The sequence below is a fragment of the Cucurbita pepo genome, chromosome LG14 (assembly GCF_002806865.2).
Source record: "Cucurbita pepo subsp. pepo cultivar mu-cu-16 chromosome LG14, ASM280686v2, whole genome shotgun sequence".
In the NCBI taxonomy this organism is placed as follows: Eukaryota; Viridiplantae; Streptophyta; class Magnoliopsida; order Cucurbitales; family Cucurbitaceae; genus Cucurbita; species Cucurbita pepo.
Window position 1 is genome coordinate 4668476 of NC_036651.1, and position 27127 is coordinate 4695602.

At 37.2% G+C, this 27127-nt stretch overlaps 4 protein-coding genes and 3 non-coding genes across 7 annotated transcripts; 5 read left to right on the forward strand and 2 right to left on the reverse strand.

Moving 5' to 3' along the window:
* Positions 1 to 649: 649 nt before the first annotated feature.
* TRNAH-GUG lies at positions 650 to 721 on the forward strand. The gene has a single exon. It is a non-coding gene; the product is annotated as a tRNA-His (tRNA).
* Positions 722 to 818: 97 nt separating this feature from the next.
* On the forward strand, positions 819 to 890 carry TRNAH-GUG. Its single transcript has one exon. It is a non-coding gene; the product is annotated as a tRNA-His (tRNA).
* Positions 891 to 2801: 1911 nt separating this feature from the next.
* On the forward strand, positions 2802 to 12251 carry LOC111810431. The gene is made up of 14 exons (XM_023697137.1): positions 2802 to 4373; positions 4454 to 4588; positions 4894 to 5024; positions 5109 to 5319; positions 5418 to 5655; positions 5738 to 5885; positions 5978 to 6280; positions 8657 to 9734; positions 9814 to 9951; positions 10670 to 10800; positions 10887 to 11097; positions 11181 to 11418; positions 11502 to 11649; positions 11737 to 12251. Exons 1-14 carry the CDS (start codon positions 2945 to 2947, stop codon positions 12040 to 12042), a joined length of 4845 nt encoding a protein of 1614 aa, XP_023552905.1. The 5' UTR covers positions 2802 to 2944; the 3' UTR covers positions 12043 to 12251.
* A 2512-nt stretch (positions 12252 to 14763) lies between these two features.
* Positions 14764 to 14836, forward strand: TRNAA-CGC. Its single transcript has one exon. It is a non-coding gene; the product is annotated as a tRNA-Ala (tRNA).
* A 986-nt stretch (positions 14837 to 15822) lies between these two features.
* Positions 15823 to 16621, reverse strand: LOC111810071 (histone H2A.6). Its single transcript, XM_023696626.1, has 2 exons — positions 16337 to 16621; positions 15823 to 16247 (listed from the first exon to the last, which is right to left on the reverse strand). The coding sequence occupies exons 1-2, from the start codon at positions 16523 to 16525 to the stop codon at positions 16032 to 16034; spliced, it is 405 nt and encodes a 134-aa protein (XP_023552394.1). The 5' UTR covers positions 16526 to 16621; the 3' UTR covers positions 15823 to 16031.
* Positions 16622 to 21885: 5264 nt separating this feature from the next.
* LOC111810069 lies at positions 21886 to 23619 on the forward strand. Its single transcript, XM_023696623.1, has 2 exons — positions 21886 to 22626; positions 22698 to 23619. The coding sequence occupies exons 1-2, from the start codon at positions 21984 to 21986 to the stop codon at positions 23330 to 23332; spliced, it is 1278 nt and encodes a 425-aa protein (XP_023552391.1). The 5' UTR covers positions 21886 to 21983; the 3' UTR covers positions 23333 to 23619.
* Positions 23620 to 24564: 945 nt separating this feature from the next.
* LOC111810302 (putative anthocyanidin reductase) lies at positions 24565 to 26847 on the reverse strand. Its single transcript, XM_023696995.1, has 7 exons — positions 26844 to 26847; positions 26612 to 26784; positions 25830 to 25997; positions 25534 to 25751; positions 25305 to 25464; positions 24942 to 25149; positions 24565 to 24864 (listed from the first exon to the last, which is right to left on the reverse strand). The coding sequence occupies exons 2-7, from the start codon at positions 26751 to 26753 to the stop codon at positions 24714 to 24716; spliced, it is 1047 nt and encodes a 348-aa protein (XP_023552763.1). The 5' UTR covers positions 26754 to 26784; positions 26844 to 26847; the 3' UTR covers positions 24565 to 24713.
* Between the last annotated feature and the right edge of the window lie 280 nt (positions 26848 to 27127).

Consider the following 27127-nt stretch of genomic DNA (forward strand, 5'->3'; position numbering starts at 1 on the left):
AGCCTTGAATTGCTTCTCTTATTTCCAAGCTAATATTAAAATTCGGACACTATCTTAAATAGTATTTAATATACTTAGTTTGTTGCCTATGGTTTCGTTAAATTAATTAATTGATGTTAATTAATTATTTAATATATTTAGACATATTAAATAATATTTCATATCCATACCCATAAGATTTTATACGAGATCCAAACGGATCTTAACACAAATTTCTCAATATGTTATAAATATATCAATATCACGAATATTTTTGTAAATAAGAAACTATAAAAATTATTTAAATTAATAATTAATTGCTTTTACCTCAAACTAAGTTATAGATGTTGTTAGTTTATTTAAATGTTTTATGATCGTCTATAAAAGATATTAGATTGATATTGATATCAAATCTCCAATTTAATGATATATCAACATATCTGTATATTTTAATTATCGTTCTTAGAGATTGAACGATGTAAAATCATCTTCAAATTTTAAAAATTAAATCTAGGGGTCATCACAATATTTACTCCAAACCAGTGTATTTTACCCGAAAATAATTTATTCAAATATCTGGATGAAAATTATCAGCTTCGAAATAATAAAATATCTCATTTAAATATAAACTTATTATTTTAATATTGTTTGGAAACAGTAAAGGTATCTAGTGGCTGTAGTTTAGTGGTGAGAATTCCACGTTGTGGCCGTGGAGACCTGGGCTCGAATCCCAGCAGCCACATAATTTAGGTTTATCTAGATTTTTAATTGTACTATTATTAGCTAATTTAAACAGAAAAAAGATAAAAATAATTTAAAATGCAGTTTTCAACAACAAAGTGGCTGTAGTTTAGTGGTGAGAATTCCACGTTGTGGCCGTGGAGACCTGGGCTCGAATCCCAGCAGCCACATTNTCGCCCATTGATTGGTCAATTCCGAACCAACGCAGTGTTCTGTAAGCACCCAACTCCTTTTAAAATTCTCGGGTCTAGTTGTTCTTTATTTATTTCGGTGGGTTTGGATCAAACGTGTCAAAATCATCAGAAATCCTTATTCAAAATTGGAAGCATTGGGGATGAGTTTTCTTCCACAAAACAACAAAAGTTCCAACAGCTTCAGGAAATTAAAGCGTACACAAAGGGTTTGAAAGAGTGTAAACAAACTGCCACCACCACCTAAAGCTGGCCTTCTAGATGAAGAGGATGTGGCGGCATGCTATAATAACATTCTTGCGTTTCCCACAAGTTGGACATGAGTAATTGTCATTGCATGGAGTTGGGACAAGAGTGGGTGGTCAAAACACATGTTTTTTGACCTTTAAATCCCCACTTTTTTATGTCTTCCTCCCTTGGTCCCTCCATGGACCGCGAAGACAGCGATGGCAATTGAAATATGCCCACCCCAATTGTGCATCTACGCCCAACCACCCCACTCACGTCGACTCATAATGCTCTGGCGGCACCACGACCACTCACAAACTATGGCTTTCGGACAATGTTGGTTTTCAATATTCATCAAACCACATAAAAACAAATAACCCAACTAGAATCAGATTCAATGAATAACTGTCGTACATAATGTTCAACTTTGTACAAATCGAGTTTATTGACTCATAGACGAGAACTATTTGTACGAATCACTAGCGAACTACACACGAAACCGAAAAGTCTAGGGATCCAGAAGACTCACAACCACATGCCGCAACTCTAGCAAACACTCATGATATTACCCACGGAGATGAAAATATAGAACCTCTCGCTAACCATCCGCAACATGAACCTCCAACGAACCCCCAACCTCTTGTTGGTTTTTACCCTTGATCTAAGGATGCCGAAACAAATAATTGAAATAAAAAGAACTGCTAGTTTCTTTGAAATGAATAATCTTAACCATTGTGCTTTTCAATTCTTTTTGTTGTTGTGAATAGAGCTTACCTATAATGAATCACTGACCATTTTCCTGTACTTTTTATCCCGTTAATAACCACTAACAATTTTATTTAATAAAGCACTAACCATTTTCCTAAACTTGCTCCAATTACAAACAATGATACTGAAGTTGCTCTACTCTTGAGTGGCCCACGAACTCTGAGGATGTCTCAATATCCTAAATCAAATATATTTGTGGATATATTCTGATGTGTTAGTGTAACTCCCCTAATTTTCTTGCCTAAATTAGAGATGTTACCGTTGGTATTAGAGTCTTAGGTTTTTAGGTACGGTAGAACGGCCTACGATGTAGGCCCAACATACTCCCATGGTCCTCCAGCAAACAAACCGTCACCGTTAGGTATGCTTTTAAAGATAATAACGGGTATAGTTAAATGATGTATGTGGTAGATTGATTATGATAATGTAAAGTTTAACATGTTATGTCGATTATGTTAATATGATTATGATAATGCAAAGTTGTCATTATATAGATTATGTCACTTCGAAGAGGGCATAAGAATGACTCTCTACTAGAGGTAGAGATAGGTATAGAAGAAGTCTGGTCTACAAGGGATTGGTGAATCGACCTGACGAAATGATTTCATCCCCACAACTGCCCTAATGTGGGAATCACTGCAAGCGGTTATGCAAAAGTTGTAATAACGCAAGTGGCTAAGACTTCATCATCAACAAGAGAGGTGAGATAACTGCAAGAGTTCAGGAGGGGTGACTCTCATATCTTTAGTGGGACCGTAGAGGATCCGACAGTGGCACAGTTGTGATTGACGTCAATAGAGATGGTGTTCGGGTTGATAAATTACCCAGATGATCAGAACGTACAATGTGTAGCGTTCATGGTGCGAGGGAAGGAGTTATAGTGGGAAATTCTCACCTTGAGTCCCTAATTCTAGGTATGAACGGGAATCCGCTGTTTGGGACTAGGGCCCAGGCTGTGCCTCTAAATCTGAAATGAAACAAATTACATTTATACGGGCAAAGTCCACTTGAAAAATCGCTCAATTTCCTTGTTGACGATGTCGTGGTCAAGGAAGAACATTAAGTCATTGTCATCATTTGAAGAGTGTCGTGCTAATCGGTCTACAACGACTCCATTGAACAAATTACATTTTGTTCAGTATTTTATTGAAGCCTATACTCATGGCTGCCCGCCCACCGATATGGATTCTTGCCTCGCACCGCTCCTGGCCTTTAATTTACTCTTTTATCTCTTCAGGTCTGCCGCTGTCTCCGATTCCTTAACGCCTCAAAACCCGTATCTCAGAGATGGCAGCAGTCTGGTCTCCAGTAATGGATTATTCGAATTGGGTTTCTTCAGTCCTGGCCTGCCCAGCAACCGTTACTTGGGAATCTGGTACAAGGATCGACGAGGTCCGACCTCCGCTTGGGTCGCCAACAGGGGAACCCCTATTAATGACTCGTCTGGTGTACTGGCGGTGAACATTACAACAGGTAATCTCACTCTCTACAGCCACAATTCCTCCATAATTGCTTGGTCCGCAAGGTTACTGAGAAAAGTCCCCAATGGGGTACTCCAACTATTGGACACTGGAAATCTTGTGCTGCGGAATACCGACGATGAAAACCCCCAAAACTACTCCTGGCAAAGCTTTGATTACCCTTCTGACACCCTCTTGCCTGGAATGAAGCTGGGTTGGGACTTGAAACATAACATAGAAAGAAGATTAGACGCTTGGAGGAATCCCAATGACCCATCTCCTGGGGAATTCAATTGGAGGATGGAGCTTCATGCATATCCCGAGACCGTCATGTCCAAAGGTTCCCGGAAATACGTCAGGCATGGCCCATGGAATGGTGTGAGACTCTCTAGTAGACCCATAGCCGCAACCCCACTTCTGAATTTCAATTTTGTTGCAAATCAGGATGAGGTTTACTACCAATACTCTCTTGTAAACAAGTCTCATACAGTGATGTTGGTGATGAACCAATCCGATTACAAGCGCACCATGTATTTGTGGTCTGTACCTGAGAGACGGTGGAGAGTTTACTCTTCATTACCAAGAGATACATGTGACAATTATGCTATGTGTGGTCCTTTTGGATATTGTGATATAAGGGTCCCTCCTTTCTGTAAATGTCTTGAAGGGTTTAAGCCAAAATCACCTGACAGTTGGAAGGCAGGCGAATTCTCCCATGGTTGTGAACGAAACAAAGTGATGAATTGTGGTGATGAAATTGGGTTTTCAAAGCTCAACCGTATGAAATTACCAGACACAACGCATACTTGGGTCAACAGAAGCATGAACCTTGAAGAGTGCAAGCAAACATGCTTGAGAAATTGTTCTTGTATGGCTTATTCAAATACAGATATCAGTCACGGTGGCAGTGGCTGTGCTTTGTGGATTGGTGATCTAATTGACCTGAAATTGATCCCGGAGGCAGGAGGACAGGATTTATATGTCAGAATGCTAGCATCTGAATTAGGTATAATCTTATGTTAAATTCAAGTGCTTCGAACGTGATTGTTATGCTAATTGTTTAACTTTTGCTTTGATGGGGAAAAGTCAAGCTTAGGGAGTCACACAAAACAGAGAGATTCAATCTTACGGTGAAGATTTCTTTGGCTGTGGTTGCCGCCGGTTGTTTGGCTATACTTTTCATATGCATATACATGTGCAAAAAGAGATCAACCATCAAAGGTAATTGTTTCTCAAACCATCATTGTATAACAAATGCTGTCATTTTAGCTTTACTATCAGCCTAAAATACTCTTACTTCAATGGATAAGAACTGAAAAACGAGGAAATAATCAAACATATAAGGTTACTTTTTTATGCCCAAATCCCTATTCATCATAATTGTTTTGCATCATTTGTAATGATCTTTGCATGAACTTCCAACAAGCATAGTTTCATTTTGCCAGCTTCAGTAGACTGAAACCATCTTAATTCAATCACTGTTACTCAATATAAATGTCAACATTGACAAAAGCTTAAAATTGCAGATGATCATGAGAACATAGAAGCTCAAGACCTGGAGCTTCCCTTGTTTGATCTATCCTTGATAAATAGCGCCACAGATAACTTCTCGGTCGGTAATAAGCTAGGAGAAGGTGGCTTTGGGCCAGTTTATAAGGTATTTCTCTCAATGTTAACTCATTTGACACGCACTTTTTGTTCTTTTCAAATCAGAAATATATAGAAACATTTGAATTTCCAGGGTAAGCTTACAAATGGACAAGAGATTGCAGTAAAGAGACTTTCACAGAGTTCTGGACAGGGAATGGATGAGTTTAAGAACGAAGTAATCCTGTTCGCAAAACTTCAACATCGAAATCTTGTAAAACTTCTTGGTTGCTGCATCGAAGGAGACGAGAAGATGCTGGTTTATGAGTATATGCCAAACAAAAGTTTGGACTTCTTTATATTTGGTAAGAATGCTTTCAAATTTCAATCTTTTAGTTTCACATTATTCATCTTGGTGTGTATCTTTCACTTTTACTAGACTAAATAAATTTGAAATTGACAGATAAAACACAACGTGAATTATTAGACTGGTCACAACGATACCATATTATTTGTGGCATTGCTAGAGGACTCATGTATCTTCATCAAGATTCTAGATTGAGGATTATACATAGAGATTTAAAACCAAGTAATGTTTTACTTGATATGGATATGAATCCAAAAATCTCTGATTTCGGGCTGGCTAAAACATGCGGTGAAGATCAAACCGAAGGAGAAACGAGAAGAGTGGTTGGAACTTAGTAAGAGATCCTTAATATTTCCTCGAACATCTTGTTTTCTGCTTTACCAAATCCAAGTTTTTAAAGTTTGTATATTCCACAGCGGATATATGGCACCGGAATATGCATTTGATGGACAATTCTCGGTAAAATCTGATGCATTTAGCTATGGCATTTTGTTGCTGGAGATCATTAGTGGAAAAAGAAGTAGAGGTTTCTCTAACTTGAATGACCAAAATCTTGTTGCATATGTAAGTACCAAGGATTAATTGTTCATTACCATTCTTCCATTGAAATGCTTTGATTGAGAAAATGTGTGTTGTTCATTTCTGGTATATGATAGGCATGGCGACTGTGGAATGAAGGAAATATTGAAGAATTAATCGACGATGCCATTCGAGACACGTGCATCCTTTCGGGGGTATTCAGATGCGTCAATATCAGTTTGTTGTGTGTTCAACAAGAGCCTAACGATCGACCCACAATGTCATCGGTGGTTATGATGTTAGGGTGTGAAATTCCGTTGTTGCAACCGAAGCCACCAGGATTTTTCTTAGAAAATGAAGACATTGCAATGAAAAGTGTCACAAGTAAAGATGAATCAATTTCAACAAATGAATTGACTATTACCCTCCCAGATCCGAGGTAAGAACAATGAAGGTTTAGTTTAGTTCAAGCCTAAGAACCTTGCTTGATCAGTATTAGCTTGAATGAATGAACACTAAAGCTTGGAAAAATTTATATATTTTGTTCATTTGGAGTGGGACCTAAAATCGTAGCCTTCATTTTTGTATGTTTGAGATGTATGTCACTTTTATACACATAGTTTTATGTGTATCACTTTTGTATATACTAATAGTTCACCATATTCATACTAATTTCGTAATCTATAGGTCTTGTAGGATACACAAGTGGTATCAGCTTCGTATGCACCAACTCTATACTAAATGCTTTAATATAGGACCCGGAAGAATCATAGATGGAAGAAAATGTGAATATTTCTTTTTTCATGCCTATGTGAATCATACAAATACATGAGATCGTAAGTAAAAATCATATATTTTAATACATGAGGCATCCTTAGTAATCATTTTTGATATGAATCCAATCACTCATCAATTGCATATATTCAAAGAAACATTGATATGAATCCAATAACTCATCGATTACATATATTCAAAGAAATAATTATAAGAACTCATCCATTGCATGTATTCAAAGAAACAATTATAATGTATTCAAAGAAACAATTATAAGAAGCCATGCAAATAAGCATCAAATTAAGAAAAGAATTAAGTGACATACTTTTTAAGATTATTTATTTATGTTATGTCTTATTTTCTTCCATTTGTATTTAATAACTTTTATTGTTAGTTTGTAATTGGTAGATGACTTTGACATATTTAAATGCATGTAATACTCAATTTTGAAATCGCTACAAACACCTTATGTTTGAAATCCTTTGGTTGTTATGTTTCTTTCAAACCTTACTTTAGGTTTAATGTTAAAATCGATTTATTGGATTAGCCATGATCAAACTAATTTTGGAGTAATTCGGTATCTAAGAGTGACCATCATAGATTCCAAGTTCGATCTAAGAGTTTGCAATGATACTAGAAGGACCTCTAGTTTTGCAAAAATTCATCATTGTTGGTGCTTATCATTTGGTATCTAGAAAGTCTGAGCCTAGTTTTTACTACTATTTGAGCATCTAGGGAGGTCTCGATATTCCAAGCAATTCTTTGATCTGAATCTTACCCATAAGGGTCGGTATAGGTTGTCCAACCTTTTTATTCGGACTTAGGTATCTTGTTTTATTTACACAATGGATGACCGAAGTTTTGGGTTAAGGTGTTACCTCATAAAATTATGATGGGATAGTATGATGTTTGATAATCTCAACATCATTCGTAAAAGGTTAGCTAGCAAACCATCCTACAAGGCTTTATGTTGCCTAAGTTTGGGGGAGGGGGAGCGACCTCCGTGTGTTGAGCTACTGGTTCAACCTACGTTGTCCCACGACGCCTCTCAAGAACGAGTTTACAGCTTAATGACCCCATTCAAGAAACCTCTGACCATTTCCCATGGTTGGGGCAGGGCATAACATTAATTTTTCATATCATACATACAACGTATTCTCATCATAAATGACCCTTCTAAAATCCTAAACATGCATATTCTAACCACTTAAGACAAAAGTTGTTTTCATGCTAGCACGTCCTAGTGATCCCTACAAATATTGCTAGAAAAGGTCCAAATAGCTAGTTTTTCTTCATATTAGGAGCTCTAAAAGGTCTGACATTTCTATGGTAAATCCTAATTCAAGTAAGATTAGGGTTAGTATCAAAATTAAACCAAATAAAAGTGGAAAGAAGATCAAACGGGATAAAAAGGTGGACACACATGCTCTCACACGCTGCCACATGCGGTTGATATATCTCCCACGAGCAAGTACACACGCAAGTACATCATGCATTAGAGGGGGATACGCGAACTCCTTTCGTGACACATGGTACGCTCTCATTAGTGTGTTTGGCACTCATGTTTTAGGTTAAATTTCTATAGGATGAAGTGATACACTCATGATCGTTAACTCTAGGATGAAGTGAAACATTTAAGTTCGAGCATATATTAATTAAAAAATTTATGATAGGGAGAGTATAACTTGGTATATAAGTTATATTAAGTATAGAGTAAATGAGTTAATTTATGTTAGATTCAAAGTTGTTGGAGTATTTGTTGTGTGAATTACCCGAGAATTAATTGAAGAAGTGGAGGGTGAATTGATTGGTAATAAATGTGTACATTTATTGGCCTGTCCATTCCCACTTATAATGCCCACAATTCAAGTGGTCAGCGTACACAGGCCCACAGCCGCCGCAACCAATTCTACTCGGAGGAGCCGTTCAATTTCCTCCTTGTTGAGGCCCCCATTGTCAAGGCAGAAGAAAAATCAGTCAGTCATCCTCGACCTCAATCGGATAATGCCGTCTGGTATGCAACCACTCCCTTTAACTCTTAACACCCTCTTCTTCTTCTTCTTCTTCTTCTTCATAGTCGCTCCATCGATATGGGCTCTTTATCTCCACCAATCCTGGTCCTTAACTTGGTCTTTTATCTCTTCACCTCTGCCGTTGCCACTGATTCCTTGACTGCTCAAAACCCATATCTCAGAGATGGGTGTACTCTGGTCTCCAGAAATGGAATCTTCGAATTGGGTTTCTTCACTCCTGGTGTTTCGGGCCATCGTTATTTGGGAATTTGGTTTAAGAATCGCCGAGGTCCGACCTCCGTTTGGGTGGCGAACAGGAAAGCCCCAATTAATGATTCATCTGGTGTGCTGGTGATGAATCTTACAACAGGTAATCTGGCGCTCAATACCCACAATTCCACCGCCGTTGTTTGGTCCGCAAGGTTACTGAGAAAAGTCTCCAATGGGGTACTCCAACTATTGGACACTGGAAATCTTGTGCTGCGGAATACCGACGATGAAAATCCCCAAAATTACTCCTGGCAAAGCTTTGTTTCAAATAAGGATGAAGTTTATTACCAATATGCTGTTGTAAATAAGTCTCATACAGTGATGGTGGTGATGAACCAATCCGATTACAGCCGCGCCACGTATTTGTGGTCTGCAGCTAAGAGTCGGTGGACAGTTCACACTTCATCACCAAGAGATTTCTGTGACAATTATGCCATGTGTGGCCCCTTTGGATATTGTGATGTAAGGGTAACTCCATCTTGTAAATGTATTGAAGGGTTTAAGCCAAGATCACCTGATAGTTGGAAGGCAGGGGAATTTGCGGATGGTTGTGAACGAATCAAAGTGATGAATTGTGGTGATGAAGTTGGGTTTGCACCGCTCAACCAGATGAAATTACCAGACACAACGAATGCTTGGGTGAACAGAAGCATGAATCTTGAGGAGTGCAAGCAAGAATGCTTGAGAAATTGTTCTTGTATGGCTTATGCTAATACAAATATCAGTGGCGGTGGCAGCGGCAGTGGCTGTGGCCTATGGATTGGTGATCTAATTGACTTGAAGTTGATCCCGGATGCAGGACAGGATTTATATATCAGAAGGCTAGCATCGGATTTAGGTAAACATTGATTCAAAAAATAAACATTCAATTCAATCTAATATGCTAATTGTTTTACTTTTTCTTCGATGGGGAAAAGTCAAGCTTAGGGAGCCACGCAAAACTGGTGGATTGAATCCTAAGGTGAAGATTGCTTTGGTTGTGATTGCTTCCGGTTTAGGTTTGGCTATCATCTTCATATGCTTATACGTTTTCAAAAAGAGATCAACCTTCAAAGGTAATTTTTTCTTATACCATCATCGTATAATGCATTTATCACCCTAAAATACTCTTATTTCAATGGATATTGATGAACGGGAGAACTAAGAAATGATCAAACTGTTGAGGATTGTTGGGAGGGAGTCCCACGTTGGCTAATTTAGGGAATTATCATAGGTTTATAAGTAAGGAATACATCTCAATTAGTATGAGATCTTTTGGGGAAGCCCAAACCAAAGCCGTGAGAGCTTATGCTCAAAGTGGATAATATCATATGATTGTGTGGAGAGTCGTGATTCCTAACATGGTATCGAAGCTATGTCTTAACTTAACCATGTCAATAGAATCCTCAAATGTCGAACAAAGAAGTTGTGAGCCTCGAAGGTGTAGTCAAAAGTGACTCAAGTGTCGAACAAAAGAACGAAAGGTGTACTTTGTTCGAGGGCTCCTATAGGACTCAAGAGAGACTCTATAGTGTACTTTGTTCGAGGAGAGGATTGTTTGGAGGGAGTCACATTAGCTAATTTCGGGAATGAATCACTAGAGCTTGTGCTCAAGGTGGACAATATCATACCATTATGGAGAGTTGTGATTCTTAACACAAACATCTACGCATAAAGACGTGGTTGAAACATAACGTTACTTTTTTTCATCAAGATCATTCCACTGAAACCATCTTAATTCAGTCAATGTTACTCAATATAAATGTCAACATTGACAAAAGCTTAAAATTGCAGATGATCATGAGAAAATAGAAGGTGAAGACCTGGAGCTTCCCTTGTTTGATCTATCCTTGATAAATAGCGCCACAGATAACTTCTCGCTTAGTAATAAGCTTGGAGAAGGTGGCTTTGGGCCAGTTTATAAGGTATTTCTCTCAATGTTAACTCATTTGACACGCACTTTTTGTTCTTTTCAAACCAGAAATATATAGGAAAACATTTGAATTTCCAGGGTAAGCTTGCAAATGGACAAGAGATTGCAGTAAAGAGACTTTCACAGAGTTCTGGACAGGGAACGAATGAGTTTAAGAACGAAGTAATCCTTATTGCAAAACTTCAACATCGAAATCTTGTAAAGCTTCTTGGTTGCTGCATTCAAGGAGACGAAAAAATGCTAGTTTATGAGTATATGCCAAACAGAAGTTTGGACTTCTTTATATTTGGTAAGAACGCTTTTAAATTTCATTCTTTTTGTTTCATCGTATCGTATCTCGACTTTCACTAGACATCAAATTGAAATTGACAGATCGAACACAACGTCAATTATTAGTCTGGCCACAACGATACCATATAATTTGTGGCGTTGCTAGAGGACTCATGTATCTTCATCAAGATTCTAGATTGAGGATTATACATAGAGATTTAAAACCAAGTAATGTTTTACTTGATATGGATATGAATCCAAAAATCTCTGATTTCGGGCTGGCTAAAACTTGCGGTGAAGATCAAACCGAAGGACGAACGAAAAGAGTGGTTGGAACTTAGTAAGAGATCCTCGATATTTCCTCGAACATCTTGTTTTCTGCTTTTTCAAATTCAAGTTTTTAAAAAGTTATCTATTCCACAGCGGATATATGGCGCCTGAATACGCTTTTGATGGACAATTCTCGGTAAAATCTGATGCATTTAGCTATGGCATTTTGTTGTTGGAGATCATTAGTGGAAAAAAAAGCAGAGGTTTCTGCCACTTGAATGCCCAAAATCTTATTGCATATGTAAGTTCCAAGGTTGAATTGTTTACCATACTTCTCTTCAAGTTCTTTGATTGGGAAAATGTATGTTCTTCATTTCTTGTATGGTAGGCATGGCGTTTGTGGAAAGAAGGGAATCCCGAAGAGTTGATCGACGAAGCCATTCGAGAAACGTGCATCATTTCGGAGGTATTGAGATGTATCAATATCAGTTTGTTGTGTGTTCAACAACGTCCTAACGATCGACCGACAATGTCATCGGTCGTTATGATGTTAGGGTGTGAAATTCGTTTGTCGCAACCGAAACAACCTGGCTTTTTCGTACAAAATGAAGCTATGGGAATGAAAGGTGACTCGAGTAAAGAAAAATCAACTTCAGCTAATCAAATTTCTATTTCATTCCCAGATCCAAGGTAAGTTCTTGATCAATATTTGCGAACCTTGCTTGATCCAAGGCTAGAGTTTGTTTCTATTTTATGGAAAAGTTCCTTCGATTTTACCTTAGGTGATATTTTCTGATATTTAAAAATTGATTGGATATATTGTTCAAAGTATAATTGGCATAAACGGGTTTTCCGACCCTTTGACATGCATCTAATGACAATCATAACATATTTCACGCTCAACATGCTCGATACAAGGGATAAAAATCAACTAGGGTATGTTGGAAAGCTCATAAACATGTTAAGACTATTAGAGTTCTCAAACATGCAAGCGAAAACTATAAATTTGTAAATTATGCTAGACGGTAAACTATACACGTTTTTAGGTTTAGCTGTCATGATATTAGGTCAATTAGGTTTCTAGATATGATTTATAATCATATGCTCCTTGTCCTAATCGACTCCTATATGTATCAATACTTGATCCATGTGGTTACTTATTTACTCGTGCATGTTTGAGCTCTTGGTTCTCGACCTTCTCGAAGCTGTTTTCCTTCCAAATTTCTAGGATTGGCTGTAAATTGTGTCTAGTTTTTTTAGCAATAAACAATTTTATGAGAATCCATATTTACACGGGTGAACCGATCCAAACAATGAGCAAAGATCATTAAATTCAGTGTTTTACCTCTTAACCTGTGATATCCCACATTGGTTGGGGAGAAGAACAAATCACCATTTATATGGGTGTGGAAATCTTCCCCTAGTAGACGCGTTTTAAAGCCTTGAGGGAAGCCCGAAAGGGAAAGCCCAAAGAGGACAATATCTGCTAGCGGTGGATTTAGGTCGTTACAAATGGTATCAGAGCCAGTCACCGAACAATGTGCCAGCCTTCTCGCTGTTCCCCGAAGGGGGGGTAGACACGAGGCGGTGTGTCAGTAAGGACGCTGGACCCTAAAAGGGGGTGGATTTGGGCTAAAGGGGGGTGGATTTGGGGGCGGTCCCACATCGATTGGAGGAAGGAAAGAGTGCTAGCGAGGACGCTGGGCCCCGAAGGGGGGTGGATTGGTTGGGGAGGAGAACAAATCACCATTTATAAGGGTGTGGAAACCTTCCCCTAGTAGACGCCTTTTAAAGGCTTGAGGGAGGCCCGAAAGGGAAAGTCGAAAGAGGATAATATCTGTTAGCGGTGGATCTAGGTCGTTACATAACCCGTGTTCGAGATTACTTTTGTCGACCTTACAGTAGCTATTTCTTCCTCAATTTCCTCAGTGTAGTTGTTTACGAATTCGACCGCCTTGGAGATCAATTTTCATGAGCCTTTCGAAGCTAGTTCTTCCCCAAATTTGTTGGGTAGGCCTCAAATTGAATATATTTTTTGGAACATAAAAAAAATTATAACGAGAACGGGTCTAAAATAGGTTAACCGATCTAAACGATGGCTAATGGTAAGAAAAACCAAAACTGTATAACATGGCAGGTTCAGAGGCGTCACCATCTTCAACCTCCAACCTTACCCATAATGTGAAATAACAATGGCTGACCCCTCTAAAACTCGATGGTTTTAGCATGGTTTCAGGGCGATCTTCGCTCGATTCCTACACAAAACTTGTAGTCCTACATATCATGGATCGAATGGAAGAGATTTGAGCTCATTTGGTTAAAAAATTAACAAGATATAAGGCTCGAAAGTATACCTAATAAAAAGAAAATGATACTTGAATGACATTAACGGTCAGAAAGATCTAAAAGTCAAATCCAAAGTTTGTCAATGCAGCTACTATAGAATACGAAGTTAAAGAGCTAGAGACGTATGAAGAAGGATCACAAAATATGGCTTGGCAAAAGGCAACGGAGAAATAATTTATACCCTTAGAGAAAAAATCAAACCTAGGAAGTAGTGTCAAAACTCGAAGATGTCAAACAAATCTTTTGCATGCCACTTTACAAAAGAAAGTCTCCCATGATGAATTAATTAAGAGGTACAAGGCTAGACTTGTAGCTCAAGGGTTCACTCAACAATATAAACTAGACTCTCATGAAATATTTAGTTCAATGGCAAAGATCACTACTATACCGGTCTTGCTAGCCCTTGGGGTAAGTAAAGATTGAAAATTATGACAGTTGGATGTGAAAATGTTTACTGGAGTCATGAATCAGTACATGCAAAGTCCGAAGAAGCCTCATTTGGATGCAGCTCGACAAACCTTGAAATATTTCACTATTGACCATGATCTTTTGTGCAAAAGATGTGAAGACTGCAAACTAGCTTGATACTACGATGTCAACTGTGCAGCAGACCACGATGCCCCGAAGATCAACCACTAGGTATGTGTTCAAGCTCGACTAGGAAAATATTTATTAATGAAGCAAAAGACAACCAATAATATTATTTTCAACTACAGAAGCGGAGTACATAGCAGCAAGTGGAGAACTCAAGAAAGTACATGGCTAAAACTCATGATTTGCACCAGAAAGTTGACCATCTAATATCACTTTATTGCAACAACCAATCTCCGGCTCATCTAGTAGACAATTTGATGACGCTAGAACAAAGTATCTGAAGGTGCACTACTATTTTATTTAGAGAGAAAATCTTGAAGGAAAAATATGTATGACCAAGTGGTAGACTTGTCTACAAAAAGGTTGAGTACTCGTAAATATAAGGGATATCGCTGTCAGCTGAATATGTTGCAACGAATGAGGACTAGTGTTGAGAGAGTGTTAAAATATTACCACTATCACAATTTGTAAATAGGGGGGTGTAGCTCATATGGTAGAGCGCTCGCTTCGCATGCGAGAGGCACGGGGTTCGATTCCCCGCACCTCCATTTTTGAAATATAACTTCATAAAATAAATTTATAATAGTGTATATATAGGACTTTGCATGTGAGAGGCACATGTTTAATTCTCTACACCTCTATGATTTACTATTTTTCTTGAAATTAAACTTCTTAATAATTAATCGATTTTTATTTTTAATTTTTATATCATATAAAAAAAATTAATTTCAATTACAAAAATCTAAAATTTAAAATAATATGAAATGCATAAATGGAGCGCACAGATTTAAAATAATATGAAATGCATGAATGGAGCACAGATTTAAAATAATATGAAATGCATGAATGGAGCGCATGTAAGAATCAAGACATTTGATTTCATATACATTTATGATCTGTTTTAAAATGTAAACTTAATCGTGGTTGAAAAAAAAAATTTGTTGCATTTTTAGGATGTTTGAGTATTTTTTAAACATAGTACTAACGGTACAAAAAAAAAAAATACAATGTCATGGAGTGCTAATCATACACGGAGTGCTAATCATACACCATGTTTATTTCAAAAGAAATATGAGTTTGGTAAATTCTATATTTGATAAATTTCTAATAAATTTTTTAACCTACAATATTTTAGGTTAAATAAAATTTTATATTTTATATTTCATAAACACAAAGTTATACACCAAATTAAAGTTAAAAATGGTTAGAATCAATCTTCAAGTTTTTTTAAGGAAATTGATTGGAGGCTCAAATCAAGCTTCTAAAAGCTACATTTTGTGTTTTTTTATTTTTAATTTTTAGTGAAGCAAGAAAACTAGTATTAACAAATTTCGTTCTAAATTTTTATTCCCAAAAAAAACTAGACACTGGCTTAATTTGAAACGCATTGTTCTTCCCCCAAATTCAGATGAACATTTGAAGCGCCAAAACCTAAAACAGATAGATTCACAATTCACAAAAAAGAAATTGAATCTTCAGAAAGAAAAACAAAAAAGATAATTAATACAGTTCCCTATAAGGCCATTTCGTAAAGTTCGAAGCAAGATATCCAAAGAATTCCAATTCCAATTGTGAACCAAAAATTCAAACGGAAGAAAAAGAAATCCACAATTGTCGAAGAAGATTGATCGTATTCACATCAGCTCTTTGATTAAAGTTAAGAACACATTAAAGTAAAGCACACAAAGCTAACAAAACCTAAATTCCAGATCTGAACACCTCGACCACGTTTCTTCATTTAATTTAGGATTCATCCTCACCACCAGACGCCTTGGAACTACCAGCCTTCTTCGGCAATAGCAGATTGTGAATGTTAGGCATAACACCGCCATTCGCAATCGTTACGTCTCCAAGAAGCTTGCTCAGCTCTTCGTCGTTCCTCACAGCAAGCTGGATATGGCGAGGCACAATTCTAGTCTTCTTGTTGTCCCTTGCTGCATTTCCAGCCAATTCCAGAACCTAGAAATTTTCAGGAAGAAATTCTTAACTGAAGGCGAATCGAAAACAGGAAAAAATTCAGGATTAGAAACTGGAGAAAGTGTTTATACCTCCGCTGCAAGATATTCGAGGACGGCGGCGAGGTAAACCGGAGCTCCAGCACCGACTCGTTCTGCGTACTTACCGGCTTTCAAGAAACGAGCAATACGACCGACAGGAAATTGAAGGCCGGCCTTGCTACTCCTTGAAGTGGCCTTCTTCGACGCTCCAGATCCCAAAGTTTTGCCTCTTCCCGCCATTGATTTGTCGAAATTTGGATACAGAAAGAGATGAAGTTCAAACTCAGGAATATTTTGAATGAAAAATAAAGGATGACAAATGGGAAGTTGCGTGTGCGAGTAATATATAAGGAACCGATTTTTAGACCAACCAATAGAATGCAAGTACGCGGATCATTACCATGACCATTCGATTACTATTCGGCGGACGGCTTAGATTGAACTTCGATTCGCCCACCGCTTGCGATTTGTAGTGTACTTGGGCCTACCACGTCCATTTGGGCCCTTCTCGTTTCTGAAAGATCCGTTTGAATGCGGGCCGGGCTTTCAACTTTTTTTATTAAAAAAAAACATAGCTCCTTCCATTTATGCATGGCCCAATAGCTCTTGGACCATTTCTCAGCCCATAATCCTCGGCTAGNAAATATTATTTTAATTTTTGAAAATTTTTAAAAAATTATTATCATCATTTTCGCATAACTCACTATTAAATTAAATTAAGGTAAAACTAGTAGACGACTAAATTATTGAATAATGGTCGATATGTGAGCGTATAATTTACAGAAATTGAATAATTCGACTTTAAATGCGTTCAAATGGTGAACGTATTTAATATATTGGAACACATGAGTTAAACTAATAAAAATGGAATTTGATTGGGTAATTTTAGAAATAAACATAAATAATTTGTTTAAATTGAGTTTCCATTGGAATATTTGGGAGTGAGAGTGAGACATTTAAGTATATCCATGTGGGTTTGAGTTGGAACAATATTGACCAAACAAACAATTTGTTAATAAAATAAAGTAAAATAGAACTTTATTTGATTGTCAATTTGTAATTTGGATGTTGTTGGAAGAATATAGTACCCACTCACATGTAAAACCAAGAACAAAGGGTTGATGGCCCCATCACCCTTATTCCTAATAAGACAAAAAATAAAACACATAATAATGTGTCACATCCATTTCTCATCTTTATTATTCTCTACTCCTTATATTTTTATTTTGTTCTTAATTTCACCCCAAAACAATTTTAATCAAACTAAAATTATCTTTTTAGCTTTAAAATTTATCCTAAATAAATACTTTGTTCAAAGATATTTAGTCTAAATAAATAATTGGTAGAGCATGGTGTCACAACCTAATAATGGTTGTGCCCCAAGTACGTCATCGAGGACGATGACTAGGTTAAGTGGGAGAGAATGTCACAACCTAACTATGAAGAGAGTAGGTTTTCACCCACACGTTGCGACAAGAGAAGCGACGACCCTCAAGTGGTGCCATCCAGCCACTTGGGAGGGCCTAGACGAGTGCCATGATGCGACTGAGGAGAACGGTGCATCATCTAACACACCACATGAAGTGGGCATTGAAGACAAGTTGAGACATAAGCAAGACAGAGACATCGAATAGACAAGAGAGGCAAAGATAGGCTTGTTGAAGGGTCGGGTAGGGTCCCGGGCCTTAACCTCGAAACTCGGGGTTCCGGAGAGAATTTGGGCATACGGTTCAGGAGTTAAGTCCATCCATATGAAATATGAATGCTCGCCAAGTTTGGTGTCAATCGGACACCGGATGGAGAATGCACGATACCATATGACCATTCACCAAAATCATGTCTATGCTTGGAAAATTGAAAATGACTCAAAATGTACTATACGGGTACCATGGTGTTATCTCTCCACCATCCCTGGGTCTTGTAGCCTAAGTGAGCTAACCTGTGGCACATACGTGCGCCACAGTATGGGCGAGCATGTCAAGACGAGTGTCTCGAGCGACTTTCTTTGAAATGGGTTTTTCAAGGACAGTACCGGACGACACGGGTGCGTCGATATTGTGCCCCAGCCTGCGTGTTGGAGGTTGCTACATGCACCCGCTATCCGACACGGTATCCGTAAATGACACGACATGGGCATGGGAGGGCCAATGCCTCGATAAAACCCGGATGGATGGATGTTTGGGAAATCCCGATGAGATGAGCGACACGTGGGCCCATGACATGACCGAACGAGTTGTGATGGCCGACGACATCCTGCGACTCGAGATGGCGCCAAGACATATGAACCATGTCGATGGGGATCGAGATGACAAGATGAGATGTGATGTTGTATTGAGAGACCTTGGCCCGAACAGAGGCAAGGTTGAGCTGAATGACTTAGCTTAGTGTAGAGGCAAGTCAGATGTGTCGTAGACGATTGAACATGCACGCGCAAGCAACGTGTGTGGTTGAATAAGCTTGGATTCCATACAAGCGATGTTTGATTGGCTAAGACAAACCTCACCTAAGGTCCGACCACAAAGCCGGGGTGAAAATTATATATGGGGTTTAATTTCTCTTAAGGCTAATCGTGATCATGTCAAGATTATCACGCCGCATGGTAAAAATGTAGGACCGTGACACATAGCATACCCTTTAGGGGTGGGAGGCAGCTCAACACAAAGAAAGGAAAAGTACATTAAGAATTTATTATCTCAACCCCCACTACACATTTGTCATTTTCAATGTATTTTTCACTTTATCTCACTGAAAAAAAAATCTAAAATTTGAAAAGTGAGGTCGCTTTCTTCCTTGAGTACTAACCTATCGATGTCCTTACTGAATTATTGACCCTCATCTCGTAGTATCTTATATACTGGTGTTTTTTAAGTTTTTATTGTCTCACGATAGTTCGTACTCAGCTACCTTAGAGTTTTTTTATACTACTTTGGAATTTTCATGGAGTCTTAGGGTAAGTTGGTTAGTTATATTGAATTGTTATTGTTCATGTTGCATACTCAATTATCATGTATCAATGAGGTCTATCTTTCATTGTTTCAAACTAATAAGCTACTAGGTCACTACGGGAAGTATCTCTCAATATCGGTCAACTAAAAGGCACTCTTCTACACTCGTATATACCATTACCCTTGTAGAAAAGTCCATAACCAATGAATAGTTGAAAATCCCTTGATTCTTCCTACCTAAGTCCTATCTATGACACATAACTATGTTCAGAAAATGCTTATCCAACTTTTGATAAAATTACTACGATAAATTGTGAACCCTCATCACTATGATAGGTTCACTAATAGGAGCTAATGGCTCAATTACAAGTCTTCACATCACCATAGAAGTCATAGAGGTGACCCTATAATTGATACTACCATGCACAACATCATCTCCTCGGGACAACATCATCTCCTCCAAAGCGCCCTACATCATCTCCTCGGAAGCGCCCTCACAGGTCAAATAACACGAGGTTTGTTACTTTAGCATGGGGGAATAATGTAGGATCCCTCCGACCTGTGCAATACTTATTAATCAAAAACACTTCCCTCTTTGCCCTATCCTTTTCTTTTCCTCTGTCTCCATGTGTACAAATTAATATATTAAATTTTAATTCCACTGTTTTTCTTTTTTTGAGCACACATGGAAGATGTTTTCCTTTGGCTCATGGTTTTGGAGTTCCCAATATAATAATAAATGAGCTGTCATTTTTGTTTTATTTTTGTTTTTTTTTTTTTTTTTTTTTTTTAATTAACCCATTTTCAAATATATATATATATTTCTGGACCTCATTAATATGAAAAGACATTCATGCCCCTCTCTTCACGAGTCAACACCATCTTACTCTCTTAAAATTCAAATTCTTGGCACTTTCCCCCTTTTGGTGCTGAGATTCCCTCCATCTTCTAGATGCAACAATGGGTTGATTGAATCTTCTTTCAATTCTCTTTGCATGTCATGAGAGTTTGATAGAACTAAGAAGTATCAATCCTACAATATATTTCAATGAATATGCGAAGAAAATACTATTGAAATTATCTAAAGATATTTCAATTTATGTTACATTATTTTTCATTGTTATAAATTTTGGGTGGATTACAATTTAGAGTAATTTAGAGTTATTGTATTTCATTAATGTATTTTAAGACATTTTATTACTTCCGGTTACATTCACATCATGGTTAATTATGACCATAAAATATGAATATTACAATTATTGGGATATCTTTTAATAGTTTCATTTTGAGGCTACATAAAGCCATGTATTTTGTATTTGTAAGTAGACTTGGAAAATGTAGTAAAAAAAAAACATTTGTGCTTTCTTTAGCTAATGACTAAGTTTCTTTGCAATTCTATATAGTTTAGGTTGCATGTAGAATCATTCAAGCTCGACATGATCAATCTTGCTTGTGAAGTGATTCGAATCTCAAACAAGTGTTCTTGCGTTGAGATATTTGATCAACAAGAATCATTCAAGCTAGATATGATCGATCTTGCTTGTGAAGTGATTCAAATCTCAAACAATGTTCTTGCCTTGAGATATTCGATCACCAAGATAATCCGAATCTTACTCCCCTTGTAGTGATTCTTTATAACAGTTCCTTTATATGCACATGAACCCATTAGGCAAACTTGTATATGTAACTCTTATGTTTGACAATGGGCTAGCTCACATTCACCATGATGATAATTAATAGAAAAAAAAAAAAAAAAAAAAAAAAAAAAAANAAAAAGAGTGCTTATAATATCGTGGTGTAACGTTCATATGTAAATATTGGAGGAGTAATTCATGCTCATGTGACACATAACATGCATGAGACCTTACATTAAAAATCATGGTTCAATGAGATGATGCACCAAATACTAAATTCCCTATGAGACTTGCATACATATTCAGTGGTATTTCATTCATGCTTATCATACACGATACACTATTGTTTCTCACAAAGCCATGTATTAACATAACAAACATGAATCAATAAACATGAAATCAATACATTGCAACAAATACATTAGAATATTATATCATAAATAATAACACATACATGGGTTACAAGTTAAGTGTTATTCATATAATCAAAGAATACTATCTCCATTGATATGAGGTCTTTTGGGGAAGCCTAAAATAAAACAAACTTAGCCATGTCAATAGAATTCTCAAATGTCGAACAAAGGACTCCAAAAGAAAAAGGAATCGAGACAGGCATAGTAAAAAATGACAAAAACTCCAAAAGAAAAAGGATTCGAGCCTCGATTAAGGGGAGACGTACTTTGTTCGAGGGGAGGTGTTGGATAAAAGTCCCACATTGACTAATTTAGGGAATGATCATGGGTTTATAATCAAATAATACTATCTCTATTGGGACAAGGCCTTTTCGGGAAACCCAAAGCAAAGCCATGAGAGCTTATGCTCAAAGTGGACAATATCATACCATTGTGGAGATCATTCCTAACATCGGTCTCAACAATAAACTCACTTGTAGTTTTAGGCTCAACTTGGTGCTCCTAAACTTGTTTTGACCAAATGTTCTTGGTCTTAGAGTCTAAATAAATGAGTATTACTTAAATGTCCTAAAAGAAATCCGTAAATATTATAAATTATCAACAAAAAAAAAAAAAAAAAAAAAAAAAAAAACTCTCTTCCTTGTAGCTCAAGAGAATAGTGATCTTTGAAGAAATGGGGTTTTGTTATCTGTGAAGAAAATCAAATATGCCAACAGTTTGGGTGTCCTTGAAGAAATCTTTGTACTGCAAATCAGACCCATCAGAAGTCCATGACCCAAAAACCAGGAAGAATTTGGGTTCAATTTTGACAAGAAAAACAGGGGGAGGAGGAAGATCAGGCTGTTCAAGGTCCATAGCGAATCTCAAAGATGTCATCCATGGCGGCACCAGCAAGAGGCATTTCGACAAGCCCCCAAGTTGCAGTCCAAGATCCATTGGCAGCAGCGACTTTCTCAACCCAATAACCCACCAAGTCATTCTCAACAACTCAAGATGCGAGCTCAAAATCACCGGTTTCCATACCGGTTTCCCCCAAGATGTGCCTGCCGCCGATCCTCACGCCGGTGCTAACACCGCTTCCACCTTCGTCGGCACTCTTACACCAGGCACGCCCGGCCCTGGTGGCTACCCATTGAGGCCTTCTTCAAGAAAGTTCCCATTAAGAGACGGATTCGGAAGCTCTCATAAATCTGGCGGCGGCGCTGGCGGCGGCGGAGTGAGGAACAGAGTCTCTTTGAAAACAGAGGATATTGGGAATGGGTCTTGTTCGACGGTTACTTGCCATAAATGTGGCGAGCAGTTCAACAAATGGGATTCTGCTGAAGCACATCATCTTTCAAATCATGCTGGTATGCAACCAAAATTCTTAATTCAATTTTCTGGGTATTTGTTTTAAATCTAAAACTCATGAAATTTGCAGTAACAGAGCTTGTGGAAGGAGATTCATCAAGGAAAATCGTGGAGATAATATGCAGAACAAGCTGGTTAAAATCAGAGAATCAAAGTGGTAGAATAGAAAGAGTGGTGAAAGTCCACAATATGCAACGAACACTAGCCCGATTCGAGGAGTATCGTGAGACAGTCAAAATGAAAGCCAGCAAGCTCCCAAAGAAGCACCCACGGTGCATTGCAGACGGGAACGAGCTGCTGCGATTCTACGGCACGACTGTCGCGTGCTCGCTTGGCCTCAATGGCTCCTCCAGCCTCTGCATATCGGAGAAATGCTGCGTGTGCAGAATCATACGTAATGGGTTCTCAGCAAAGACAGAGATGAAAGAAGGGATAGGCGTGTTCACAACTTCTACGAGCGCAAGAGCATTCAACTCGATCGAGATGTCGGGACGGGACGAGGCGATAACGAGGAAGGCGATGATTGTATGCAGGGTGATTGCAGGGAGAGTTCATAGGCCATTGGAGAACATACAAGAAATGGCTGGACAAACGGGGTTTGATTCATTGGCGGGGAAAGTTGGGTTGCATTCAAATATAGAAGAGCTTTATTTGTTGAATCCTAGAGCTTTGCTTCCATGTTTTGTGGTAATTTGCAAAGCATGAGGCAAATTATTGTGGGAATTTTAGTAGAAAATTCAAAATTCAAAATGATGTGAGGAGAGGAGGGCGTTTCAGGTGTGTCCGTGTCAGTGTCTGTGTCATATTGTTGGTGGCGGAAGCATATTTGAGGCTGTCTTTGTTGCATGTCACCGTCCAGAACAGCCTATAGGTTTGGTCCAAAAGGGCTATATGCGAGAACCCCACGGTCCCTTTCTCTCTCAATTCAAAATGCTAATTGTTTAAGTACACCTAATGTTTTACCGTTTTAAAACACGTATGGTGAGAGTTTTTCACATGTTTTTGTGGAATGCTTTGTTCTCTTTTTCGACCCATTTGGGGTGTCATAAATATAAAGTAAAATATCTTATTATCGGATATTTTCAACCAAATAAATAAATAAATAAATGTTACTGCTGTGGATAATACATTAAAAATAAAATAAAAATAGTTTTATTAATTAATGGAGTTGCAATAGGATGATATTAGAAAATTAAGATAATCTACATGCAAGAAAAATGATCAATTGCCATAGTCGATAATTTAATCTTTGCTCTATAATTATTAAATTAAAAAATAATCTAAAAGTGCTAAAATACATCGATGTTATGAGTATTACGATTATTGTTCTTTAAGTTTCTTAAATTTTTAGATGAATTTCTATTTTGTTCTAATATTTTGGTCTAAAGTTTGAAGATTTACTTTAATTAATTAATTAATGGATAAGAGTATAAAATTATAGTGTTAATATTTTAGAAGTTTGACTATTTCTCCCTTTTATTGGAAACAGTGATTTAGATGAGGTATGTTTGGTTGGCACCATGTAGCTTCATGCATGAGAACTCCATTCGAGATGCCTCTGCCATGTTTTTTTTAACCCCTCTCTTCACTTTACTTTCAAAATAATAATAATAATAAATAAAGAATTACTCATATTTCTTCGCATATCTTAAATGCTTTTAAAGTTAGTTTTTACCTTATCCAGAGTAAGAACCTATCATTTGTTTATACTTTATGCCATCAATCAATTATGTACTAAACGTAGTAGCTTTTATGTTTTTATCTATGGAGATCTATTTTCAGTGGTGCAGGAAGTTTTATCCAGTTAGATTAATGGGGTCAGTGACAGATTATATTCCCTATTATGTTTGTCATGTGTTTTGTTCCCCTCCCCCATCAATATGAAACATCACGGTCAACGATGTTTTATTTATGGTCATCTGATCACAATAATAAGCTTGATCAAATCCAAGGGTGATAATTAGGTCAAGAGTCAATTGGGTTTAACATGACTTAGCCCAAAGGCCAATTTAACCTAAGTCCATTGTCGGAAGTTGGGCCAAAGAAAATTTGATTCATTGTAAGCCATACAAAACCCAAATTGGTTCTAAGTAAGAGATATAAAGCCACATTGAACACACGAACTAACTGTGTCCTTTATTATATCATCTATTCCATGCTCAAACTCGAACCCCAAATCTTTCAATTTCTTGTTTCCAACCTCAGAACGCATCCAATTTTGCTTCTCATCAACACATCTGCACAACAAACAACAAAACCATGTCAATTTCCCTACCTCCCCACATCCAATTTTGCTGCTCGAATCAAATACTACCTTTCCAACTTCACATCACAATGTTGTGATAGTCGTTCCGTCAACTCTGACAATGTATAGCTTCCGACACAGCATAGATATCGACCTTTGCCCTTCGTGTGCTCCATTAGGAAGATGTGAGCTCTACATATATCCTTGGTGTGAACCACTGCAACTGATCCTATTCTTTCGTTCACCGTTGATACTATTCTAAGGAAGTTGGGATCTCCTGTGAAATTGATTACGTTCATCATTTCATTTCGTTTAATTTACTTTAAGATTTTCAAATCACCCGAGAGAAAATGACATTACAAAGTTGTTTTGGCTAGCTTATCTATGTAGTTGAATAATAATAATAAAAAAAAAATGTAGAAAGATTTTTACTTGTTATTGGTGCCATGAGAACTTGAACGCTTGATGGGACATTGGAAGTGAGGAATGGACCAGAAACTGTGCTTGTAATTACTGAAACGATATCAATACCATTTTCATATGCAAATTTGAATGCTGCGTCCTCACTTAGACGCTTTGAAAGTGCATACACCTATAACAACCAAAGAGAATTAGAGTTAGAGTAGAGTTTCAAATTAGCCAAATGATATACGTCACTTACCCAGCCACTTGGTTTGTTCTTCCAAACTTGATCTACAAAAGTTTGGCATGATTCATCAACAAAACGCTTTCGTTTTCCATTTGCATCTTTACCAGTAAGAGTACTAATCGTCGACGTGAGAACGACTCGCTTCACTGATCTAGATTTCATGCATGACTTAAGCACGTTGATGGTCCCCTTAATTTCCGGGTTGATCACATTTGTTTGAACATATTCCTCTTCGAAAGTTATTAAGAGGAAAACATAAGTCTTTGCTTCATTCAATTATCTCATCTTCTTATATTAAAAGAGCTTACCAATATTGTCTTGTTGATCAACATTGAAAGTCATTGAAGCAGCAACATGAAATACACCATCACACCCTTTTACAGCTTCATCAAAGCTTCCTTCTTCTCGTAGATCGGCTTTGAACAGTTGTAAACGGTCCGTGTTCGTCCATAAAGATAATAGCTTTAAAGACTTTGCTGCACCATTTGATGACAAAAAGATTTTATTAAGTACTTAACGACACTTAAAAATTTATTTTGAACAACATAATTAGATGTGACGTTGTTATTCAAAATTTTGACTATTCTAGTAAAAAAAATAAATATCTTAAACATATAATGCACTCGATATCCAACCTAAAACTAGGATTTGATGGTTCAACTGGATCAAGAAATTCATCATCTTCTATATCATATAATATGTGAACAAAGAATCGATCTACTTTATTTATAGATCAAAATTCGGGCTGATCATATCATTCCATTAATTTGATGATCGCTACATCTTCTTTTTCTATTATCAAAATTTTCAATTTTATATTTAAAAAGTATGAAACCACCGAAAGTGAACTTGAAAATTTGATTAATTAAAAAAAAAAAAGGTTTCAGTCTAATAATTACATGAATTGTTTCTAAAATTGAAAGTTCGAGTATGTATTACAGTTTCTTGAAGTTTCGAGATTTACAACAAATTTTCTAAGAGTCAAGTAGATAAAAACAATTAGTCCCATCATAAAAAAAGAAAAAGAAAAAAAAAAAAAAAAGAAAAGAAAAGAGAAAAAGGCAGAGAAAAAGAAAAGAAGGTGACAAACCTGGGTGTCGAAGAGTGGCATGGACGTTATACCCATTTTGAAGAAGAAGGTTAACCAAGGAAGAGCCGATGAAGCCTGTGGCACCAGTGACACAGTACGTTGTTGGACTTCCCCTTCCTCTTTCTGATCCTTCTTCTTCCATCTCTCTGCTTTCTCCGCCCAAACCCAAACCCCTTTTCTTTTCTTTTCTTCTATTTATTTATTTGGATGCAGATTCCATAAAAGCTCCAACAAACCCACACAAAACGTATGCCTTCCCTCTGTAAAAAATATAAAATACTGTACAACAGACAAACAACCCAATTAAATTTCACTTTTTACATCCAAACTTCTTTCCTTATATAACTTTTTTAATTTATCTTAATTTACCTCCCAATGGGATGAAATTGAAAATGTTCTTGATAAAGATGATTCTTTTTTAGGGATGGCATCCAAATAAGAGGAATCTTGGAATCTCTATTCTCATTCAAAATTCAGAATTGGTGTAATCATAGGTTGGGTCTTAGGGATTTTTCT

Coding starts and splice junctions, on each gene's coding strand:
- LOC111810302 (XM_023696995.1), bottom strand. CDS start 26,753: ATGGAAGAAGAAGGATCAGAAAGAGGAAGGGGAAGTCCAACAACGTAC. Junction 25,752..25,829: donor TGATCAACAAGACAATATTG/GTAAGCTCTTTT, acceptor TAACTTTCGAAG/AGGAATATGTTCAAACAAAT. Junction 25,465..25,533: donor AGAACAAACCAAGTGGCTGG/GTAAGTGACGTA, acceptor TGGTTGTTATAG/GTGTATGCACTTTCAAAGCG.
- LOC111810071 (XM_023696626.1), bottom strand. CDS start 16,525: ATGGCGGGAAGAGGCAAAACTTTGGGATCTGGAGCGTCGAAGAAGGCC. Junction 16,248..16,336: donor TCGAATATCTTGCAGCGGAG/GTATAAACACTT, acceptor GAAAATTTCTAG/GTTCTGGAATTGGCTGGAAA.
- LOC111810069 (XM_023696623.1), top strand. CDS start 21,984: ATGCCAACAGTTTGGGTGTCCTTGAAGAAATCTTTGTACTGCAAATCA. Junction 22,627..22,697: donor TCATCTTTCAAATCATGCTG/GTATGCAACCAA, acceptor TGAAATTTGCAG/TAACAGAGCTTGTGGAAGGA.
- LOC111810431 (XM_023697137.1), top strand. CDS start 2,945: ATGTCGTGGTCAAGGAAGAACATTAAGTCATTGTCATCATTTGAAGAG. Junction 5,886..5,977: donor ACCAAAATCTTGTTGCATAT/GTAAGTACCAAG, acceptor GGTATATGATAG/GCATGGCGACTGTGGAATGA. Junction 6,281..8,656: donor TTACCCTCCCAGATCCGAGG/TAAGAACAATGA, acceptor TTTAACTCTTAA/CACCCTCTTCTTCTTCTTCT.